Source organism: Artemia franciscana, chromosome 19, assembly GCF_032884065.1.
Source record: "Artemia franciscana chromosome 19, ASM3288406v1, whole genome shotgun sequence".
In the NCBI taxonomy this organism is placed as follows: Eukaryota; Metazoa; Arthropoda; class Branchiopoda; order Anostraca; family Artemiidae; genus Artemia; species Artemia franciscana.
The window spans coordinates 17,395,719-17,405,735 of record NC_088881.1 but is presented as its reverse complement, the minus strand read 5'-3'; the positions used below and the strand labels follow the sequence as shown (position 1 = coordinate 17,405,735).

Sequence of the window (10,017 nt, the reverse complement as noted above, 5' to 3'; positions counted from 1 at the left end):
TAGGCCCAGATGTACCAAACTCGCCAAAGCACTTGACCCCTCTAACTCCCCCAAAGAGAGCAGATCCTGTCTGGTTATGTCAATCACGTATTTACGACATGTGCTTATTCTTCCCACCAAATATCATCCCGATATCTCCACTCTAAGCGTTCTCCAAGATTTCTGGTTTTCCCCTCCACCTCCCCCAATTTCACCATATCTTGTCGGGATTAGAAATAAGAGCTCTGAGGCATGAGTTCTTTCTAAATATCAAATTTCATTAAGATCCAGTCATCTGTTTGTAAGTTAAAAATACCTCAATTTTTCTAATTTTTCAGAATTATCCCCCCAAAGAGAGTGGATCCGGTCATTTCAATTACGTATCTAGGACTAGTGCTTATTTTTCCCACCCAGTTTCAACCCGATCTCTCCATTCTAAGCGTTTTCCGAGATTTCCGGTTTCCCCCTCCAGCTCCCCCCAAAGTCACCAGATCTGGTCGGAATTTAAAATATAAGCTCTGAAGCACAAGATCCTTCTAAATATCAAATTTCACTAAGGTACAATCACCAGTTCGTAAGTTAAAAATACCTTAGTTTTTCTAATTTTTCCGAATTAATCATCCCTCCCCCCCATATGGTCTAAACAGGGAAGAGACTATTCCTAAATTAATCTGGTCTGGTTTCTGATACACACGCCGACTTCCATCGTCCTAGCTTATCTGGAAGTGCCCGAACTAGCAAATCCGGGACCGAGAGACCGACAGAAATTGCGATCGCTATATTTCACTTTGTAAATACCAAGTGCCATAAAAACTTCTTTTTTTAATATATTTAATTTCGTTAAGAATTCATCAAGAAGTGAAAATATCATAAGGAGAATTTAGAATCACTGTCCTTTTTGTTTAAAGTTTGGTATAATAGGAACGATACTCTGTTTGTGTGTATTATGGTGTGTCTTGAAAGGTTTTTGATTTATGGTAAAATGCTATGCCCTGTTTTTTCAGTTTATTTTGAAATTGAACCTATTAACAAACTGAAGAAGAAGACACACAATTACTGGAAATTAAATCATAAGATAATAAGGAATGAAAGGTGACAAATATGTAATCAAGTCAAAATCAAACATGTAAATCAGGATCTGTACTAAGCTGCATATGTAAATATAACCAATCCAATGATAATCGCTCCCTATCCTAATTGGTCAATTTGTCCCTGAGTCAATCATTTCTAAAAGGTCAAATTCAGACGTATTGCTGTTAGATGGTCTTTCAGTCTTTGTTACACTCTTTTCTAAGATATTCAGTACTTGTGACTTAAAAATATGGAGTCGTGCTCCATCGTGGTTGGTAAATTGCTAGTCCGTAGGGAAATCTGGCTCTTAACTTAAGCTTTTCAATTTACCTACTTCAATATGGAGGCTTGAGCTGCACCTCTGAACATTGCGTTATTATCGGTCATTCATTAGTTGCTCGACGAGATATTCACGTGTCTTAGGCTATGATATATGGTAGTGTCGCAGCTTCTTCTGAGAAACAGAAACCAACACCCGCCGGGTTCTTGGAATTACAATTGTAAAAAGAGCAACTTGCCAACCAACTTCTAGGCATCATTTTTTTAAAAACGAAACCCGTGTTTAGTTATAATCGAGCAGGGCATCTAAATAACATAATTTGTCAATGCAATATTATCTAAGCTGAAGTTGCCCTATGATTTAGAATGAATTCTGAAAAGAAGCCGTTTTTGACCATAGATGTACAACCGCAAAATCGGTTCCGGTTCCGATATGGGTCAGAAATGAAAGGCACTCATGGATGCCTTCTTGGAACAGTAGATGCTGGCAGTAGAAATTTTCCGAAAGTCAAGGTAATCTAATTCAGAATTTATTAGGACTATAGGCTATTGAAAATGAGTTTAATGCTAAGCTCTAGAGACATAGCCTAACAAAGGTATTGAATATTAAGTTATACAAACCCCTGACTCTCGGAGCTTCAAAACTTATTCGGTTAGTCAGAAGTTTAGATATTTGCGTGAAAGTTCCTTAAACTTAATTTTTGGGTGATAGGGATGAATTTAAAGGTGGTGGTGGACGGTGGTTATAAGTCACCTTAATTGAGGCTCGCTTATTTCTAGTAAAAATAAATAACGGGAAAGTAAAATCAAAGTCGTTTTCAAGAAAAATAGAGACTGATTCCCAAACTTGAAATTCCCAGAAATTACTTCAAATTTCTTGGGGCTAAAATTTAGATTTTGGTTTTGGTCTGTCGGAAACAATCGGTGTGATAATTGTTAGTTTTCTATGTTTTTTTTTATCCATGGATTATCATTTCAAATAGTTTATACTCAAAACGACTAAATTTACTATTAAGAATAAATGAAACCTGAAACGAAGAGAAATTAAGTGAAAAATCATAGCAAACAAACATACAATAGGTACCATAAATGAATAAATAAATCTTAAAACAATAAAAACTGAAATTGAATATACAAATTAAGCTCAAAAGATTTTTTTTTATATTTGTATTAAAGAATAAATAAAACCAAAAACGAACAAAGATTAAATATACAATCACGGGAAACAAACATCCAACAGACACGTATAAATAAATAAATAAAGCTTAAGACGAGTAAAACTTAAACATACAGATGTAGCTTAAAACGAACACAAATCACACGAGTTTGGCTGCTGACCCTTTCCTAACTGCAGAAGTATAACTTTCTGCGTCATTGGCGCTTTACTGAAAACCAATTATGTTGCATTTCCTTTGCACTAATTACAACATTTAAAATAAAAATAAAATTAAAGAATTTTGTTATTCATCTTATTATATGTATACCAAAGATTAACAGGTTGAAAATAGTTTATGTAAATCGTTAATTTAATTATTAAACATTTCGAGAACATATCAGAATGATCCATTTACTTTAGTTTGAGCCTCTCAGATAATGAATTCAGTAAAGAGTGGAATCTAGTTGAACAGATTTATATGCTCAAAAAACGCCTAAAAACGCCGTGCATGTAGATTGTAATAAATAATTGATATATCTAAATCAACCAAGTATTTTTATTTTAAATTTGCATTTTAATTGTATGTTATATGGACTTAATTAAGGACTTGGGCTTTAATTATCCTCTTTTCCTGAAATCTTCCTTCCTGAAATCTCCTGAAATGATTTACCTTCCATATTATGGAATAGAGGTCTGATTTTGCCCTGTGACTCGAAGACTCGTAGTGTGACGGAAGTGTTCGAAGAGTGGCATAACAAGTGGTGTTCCGAGATATACACCATGGGGTCAAGAGTCGTCAACGTCTGGACTTCGACTTTAATTCCTAACTCCTAGATTAGACAGTTTTTAAGCTTCTTTGAGAAGTTGAGCTTAATACTCTCGGTTGTCCAAAGCAAATGGTAGATAAGGCTAATTTCTACTTCCAAATTTATGGGTGCCCGCAAGGGAAATCTGGAAGGAGGTGCCCGGGTACACCAGGCTACCCACTGAATTTGAAACGAAACAATTGTCAATGTTTTATGTGAAAATATCTTATTGAATATGATATTCGACAGCAATTTTCGTGCCTGTAAAACGTAAATTTTTTTAATAGGCTACTGTCCCAGTAATGGGTTAAGTTGCATGGTTATGCAGAACACTATCGTGAGAGGATCCTCTATAAGAGGGCTACTGTAGCAGGACAACTATCTATGAACAACGGCCTCTGCAAATGGCCGTCTCGACCCTTATGGGGCACCTGCAAGACTGGGGACCTTTTGGTCAACTCTGTTCCCACTTGAGGAGTGACGCCCCTTGAGGAAATAATAAGCCTAGTCAACGACACAGCATTCTCTTGGGATTCTTAATAATGGATATTTCTTTTTGGCTTGGTCTGTTTTGACGGGGGTTTTCGGGCTGAAAACCTCTTCCTAGCTAATTTATTTACTATGGGCTAACCCTCCATAATTGCATAATATTTGTAGGCATGTATATATAATGAGTCGAAGGTAATGGGCTTGGGACTGTTTGTGCAGGATTTTGACTCTTGTCGATAGAAAAACATCGCCAAGGGCTGAAAACCATGTTGTGACAAAGATGGGTTCAGGATTGTACAAAGCCTCCATTCATACTGGAGATTCCAGGTACTTCTTTTTGTTTGGTTCTAAGCCGGCTTAAGCACTTGGGTGTAGACTTGATAAGATATATTGATCTCCTTCCTGCACTGGTGTCCAGGACCTTTACTTTTCCTGAGGCCAACATAATTTCAATGATTTAAAACATGAAATGTGGAACTTGGAATGTAACAATGTTAAAAAACAGCTATCATATCGATATTTTGATTGTCGGTTTCAGAAGATTGGAACTGGACTTATTAGGAGTTTCAGAAACTCACATCCCAGGGGGAGAAAGCTTGAAATTAGGTAACATAGAATTTGTTTACTCAGGCAGGAAGGATAAAGTACATAGACAGGGAGTAGGGTTCATGATGAATAAGGAAGCTCCTAAGTCTTGCTGAGGCTGGGAAGGTATTAAAAATAGAATATTAATTGTTCATTTTATGACTATAGAGTTCAGGGTATCAGTTATAGTAGTATATGCCCCTGTTGAACCGACTGACGGAGAACTAGTAACTCGGATGAATTTTACTTACAGTTACAGGAGCAAATAGACAGGGTCCCAAGTAGAAATATGATGTTTTAACTAGGAGATTTGAACGCCCAGGTCGGTAGAAATAGGGATAGATGGTATTCTAGCCTTATTAAATTTGGTGTAGGAAAAAAACAGTAATGCCTACACACCTTTGCAATTTTGTAGGTATAACAATCTAGTTATAATCAATACGGTGTTTGGTGTGAAAATGGCCCACAAGTTGACATGATATTCGCGTGATGGTAATTTAGCAAACCTTTTTGATTATTTTACAGTAAACCAAAGACTGGCCGGATCAATACGGGATTCAAGGGTATATAGGAGTGCTTTTAATGACGTTAAAAGTAAAGATTACCCTCAGGTAGTGTCTAGGGTTAATTTGAAGCTGAAATTTTGGAAGGGTAACTACCTCCTGGGAAGTTATGATGTTGGTAGACTCCAGGATGAGAATTTAAGAGAAAGTTACCAGGAACAGCTGAATACTAAACTTGAGAGTTTAAGATTTGACAATGTAGAAGATGGATAGAATAGCTATAACAAAACAATTTGCGAAGTTGCTGATGCTGTCTTAGGGATGAAAGTTGAGACCGCAGCTAGAAATATTCGTGAAAAGGCTTTATATTTAAGGCCGTGATTAAGTGAACTTGAAAACATCGAGCTTCAAAATTGAAGTAGGGTTAGCCTTCTGTCTTTTAATTCTCTAGAGACCGTCGGTTATCAAAACTTCAAATAGCGCCAATTATCAAGTCTCGTGAGAGGTTTTGATAGACAGCTTCCTTTGGTGAGACGCTTCAGCCGAGAAATAGTAACATATTTTGCTGCGTTTTGCAAAGCTTGGTTACCGACCAAGAGAGAAGAGAAATGAGCAAAGGAGCACTATCATTCTCAAATACAAAATACCCATGTATATGAAACTGTGACGGCATGCACAGAGTGCATTTTAAAATTTATTGTTTTTTCCACTTTTTTTTCTAGGTAGGCTATGTAAAATGCCTCAGTTGATTAATTCGAAACTTAACACCAAATGGATTCTAAGATCCTAAGAGGATTCTTAGAAAACCAAAGTTTTATTACGAATTAAATTGAAAAAAAAATTAACTGAAAGTAAGGAGTGACATTAAAACTTAAAACGAACAGAAATTACTTCGTATATGAAAGGGACTGCTTCCTCGTGAACGCCCCGCTCTTTACGCTAAAGCTTTTTACTGTTTTAAAAATAGAATTAAGAGAAAGAGTCGGACCTTAGCATGAAGCGGGGCGTTGATGAGGAAGCAGCCCCTTTCATATATGAAGTAATTTCTGTTCGTTTTATATTTTAATGTCACTCCTTACTTTAAGTTATAAAACACTTGTTTTTATTTAATTTAATTTCTGAACGTTTTTGAATCAATGTGTGTTTTGATTTATGCTCTCCGCAGATGAATAATTAAAACGAAATTTGCTTATTTATTTATTTTTTTTGCTAAATGGTTTTCTCATAGATTTGATCGAATGATTTTGAGAAAAAAAAGAAGCGGGGATGAAGGTCTAGTTTCCCTCCGATTTTTTGGTTACTTAAAAAGGCAACTAGAACTTTTAATTTTTTATGAATGTTTTTATTAGTAAAAATAAATTCTATTAGTTAAAGAAATACACAACTCACAAATTAGCTTACGTAACGAACTTCTGTATTCTCATATTTGTATTACATATATAAGGGGGTTCACCCCCTCGTCAGTACGTCGCTGTTCACGCTAAAGCTTAAATTTTGTCCCAATTTCTTAAGAATAACCCCTGAATAACAAAAGCCGAAGAATAAATAGTTGAAATTTCTAAAAATACTTTAGCGTAAAGAGCGAGGTATTAGAAGGAGGTGAGCCCCTCATATGCGTAATAATTTATGTTCCTTTTAACAGAAATTATTACGGAATATTTACAGGAATTAATATTTACAGGAAAATAATAACAGGAACATTCTGTTCCTTTCAGTTGAAAAACTTTGTCATATTTTTTTTTTCACTGTTTTTTTAGATAATGCTAGAAAATCCTGCGCTCCCTTCATGGAAATTTTCTTCCCCCCTGACAAATTCCTCCATGAAAAGTTCCCCCAACATATCCCCCTCTTCTCAACCCCTGCCCCCAACCAAATGAAAACGCCCCAGAAAACGTCTGTACACTTCCCAATAACCATTACTATATGTAAGCACTGGTCAGTGTTTGTAACTTGTAGCCCCTCCCACGGGGACTGTGGGGGAGTAGGTCACCCCAAAAGGCATAGTTATAAGGATTTTCGACTACGCTGAATAAAATGGCTATCTCGGAATTTTAATCTGGTGACTTCGGGTAAATAATTAGCGTGGGACAGGGGCCTAGATGCCCTCCAATTTTTTTGGTCACTTAAAAAGGGCACTAGAACTTTTCATTTCCGTTAGAATGAACCCTCTCGCAACATTCTAGGACTACTGGGTTGATACGATCACCCCTGGAAAAAGAACAACAACAAAAAATAAACAAATACACGCATCCGTGATCTGCCTTCTGACAAAAAATACAAAATTCCACATTTTCAAACAGTTAATGGTAACGAACTGTAGTAAGGAGCGACCAGCCTAAATAGTAACCAAAACTCTAAAAAATGGAATTTTGATACCAATAGTTGCATCAAATGAATGGTATTTTAATGCTGATTTTAAATATATAAATTTCATCAAGATTAGTCTTACCCATCAAAAATTACGAGCCTGAAAAAGTTTGCCTCATTTTAGAAAATAGGGGGAAACACCCCCTAAAAGTCATACGATCTTAACCATCACACCATCAGATTCAGCGTATCAGAGAACCTTGTTGTAGAAGTTTCAAGCCCCAATCTACAAAAACGTAGAATTTCGCATTTTTTGCCAGTGGACAAATCATGGATGCGTGTTTATTTGTTTTTTTTCCCAGGGGTGATCGTATCGACTTGGTGGTCCTATAATATCGCGAAAGGGCTCATTCTAATGGAAATGAAAATTTATAGTGCCCTGTGAACAAAAAATTGGAGGACACCTAGGCCCCCTCCCACACTCATTTTCCCCCAAAGTCACCGGATGAAAATTCTGAGATAGTCATTTTATTCACCATAATTGAAAAACCCAATAACTATGTCTTTGAATACGACTTACTCCCCCGCAGTCCCCGTGGGAGGGGCTGCAAGTTACAAACTTTGACCTGTGTGTACATATAGTAATGGTTACTAGGAAATGTACAGACGTTTTCAGGGGGATTTTTTTGGTTTGGGGGAGGGATATTTGAGAGGGGAGGGTTACCGGGGAGGATTTTTCCATGGAGGAACTTCTCATGGGGGAAAAGATTTTCAATGAGGAGGGGCAGGATTTTCTAGCATTAAAAAAAAAATGAAAAAATAAATATGAAAAGTTTTTTTCTATTAAAAGTGAGAAGCAGCATTAAAACTTAAAACGAACGGAAATTATTACGCATATGAGGGGTTTACCTCCTCGTAATACCTCGCTCTTTACGCTGCTTTACGCTTTAAGTATTTTTAGTAATTTCAACTATTTATTCTACGGCCTTTGTGATTCGGAGGTCATTCTTAAGGAATTGGGACAAAATTTAAGCTTTAGTGTCAAGAGCGAGGTATCGACGAGGGGTGAGCCCCCTCATATACGCAATACAAACATAGGAATATTGAAGTTCACTTCGTAATTTAATTCGTAAGTTACGTATATTTTTTAATTACGAAAACGTTCGTAAAAATTACAAGTTATAGTTGCCTTTTTAAGTAGTCAAAAAATTGGAGGGCAACTAGGCCTCCTCCCTCGCTCCTTTTTTCTCAAAATCTTCCGATTAAAACTACGAAAAAGCCATTTAGCCCCAAAAAATTAATATGCAAATTTCGTTTTAATTATTTATATGCGGAGAGCAATTTTAAATGAAAGTAAGGAGCGACATTAAAACTTAAAACGAACAGAAATTACTCCGTATATGAAAGGGGCTTTTCCTCCTCAGCGCCCCGCTCTTTACGCTAAAGTTCGACTCTTTTTCTTAAGTCTACATTTTAAAAAAAGTGAAAAACTTTAGCGTAAAGAGCGGGGCGTTGAAGAGGAAAAGCCCCTTTCACATACGGAGTAACTTCTGATCGTTTTAAGTTTTAATGTCGCTCCTTACTTTCACTTAAAAAAATTGTTTTTTTTTAATGGTAGATAGGACCTTGAAACTTCTACAGTAGGATTCTCTGATACGCTGAATCTGATGGTGTAAATTTCGTTAAGGTTCTGTGACTTTTAGGGGTTGTTTCCTTCTCAACTGTACTTCCAAACTTTAGTCCCTAGATCGCGCACAAAAAATGCAGGATCAAAAATCCGTCGGCAATCCTTCAATTCCTCGCAATCCAAGTTTCTACCACCATTCACGATCCGGTAGGGCAACGGGGAAGAAGCTAGAGGGTTCTGCTCCGCCTCAAGGTTTGTCACTTGGCCTAAATCTCTTGACTTGTGTAGTTCTTTGGCGTGCCGCATTATTAGGTATTTTGGATATTTGCATCTACCAAGCTCCAAATACTTTTTACAAAGGCGCTGTCTATGTGCGGTAGCACTTTTAAGATGTATACCTCGCTTTGATTTAATTTTCCCCATGATTTTGGCTTTGTGTGCACAACTTTACTGAAGGCTCCTGACTATTTCTCATTTCTAGGTTTCTTCATTGCATTGAAATAATTTATGAAAATTTCACACTCCATTAACAAGCAGCTGATTATACCAGCTTGTCATTTTAGTCTCTAGGAGTTATTATCGGCGATCTGAAACGATTCTTTCTGGCAACCGACTTGTAAAAATTTCAGGTAGCTGAAAATATTCTAGGGGACTGTTAGAAAACAGGAAAATAAATCGAAAAATGGTTCCAATCATCTTACAGGTTATTGTCTTCTGCTCATGATAGTACCAATTTTGTTCCAAAAGCAATATCCTTTATAGAGTACACTTGTGAAAAAGACCTAGACATTTTCTAAGATTTCTAAGCAATTAGAGGAAATAGAGCAAACTCCTTTCAAACATTTTGTAGCATCTTCAAGAAGCTACGGCCTGATATCAAAAGCGGTATCTCCCGCCAATGAATACTTGAGTACTTTTCAAAAATAATTTTTCAATTCAACATAGGATTTTCAAGTTCCATCAGTTCACTTAATCACAGCCTTAATAGAGAGGAGAAGGGTTTTGTACAAGAATTGTTTGAGTGATAGATCACATGAAAACAAAAAGAATGAAAAGAAACTGGAGAAAGCATTAAATGTGAACAAAGGAAGTGTGAAGTGGATGCCATGGATAAAATTGCAGAGGATCTAAAAGATGCAGCTAGACGGCATAATAGTAAGATTTTGTACTGACATGTTAATAAGTTGAGAGGGAGTATTCAATAAGGACTTGTCC

At 36.5% G+C, this 10,017-nt stretch overlaps 1 protein-coding gene across 1 annotated transcript in view; it reads left to right on the top strand.

The window, feature by feature from the left end:
• Positions 1–1,604: 1,604 nt before the first annotated feature.
• The window catches only part of LOC136039357 (transcription factor p65-like), a 79,370-nt gene continuing 70,957 nt past the window's right edge, over positions 1,605–10,017 (top strand). Inside the window, exon 1 of the mRNA XM_065723017.1 lies at positions 1,605–1,842. Within this exon, the coding sequence (XP_065579089.1) occupies positions 1,696–1,842 (147 nt within the window). The 5' untranslated portion in view covers positions 1,605–1,695. The remainder of the gene's footprint in view (positions 1,843–10,017) is intronic.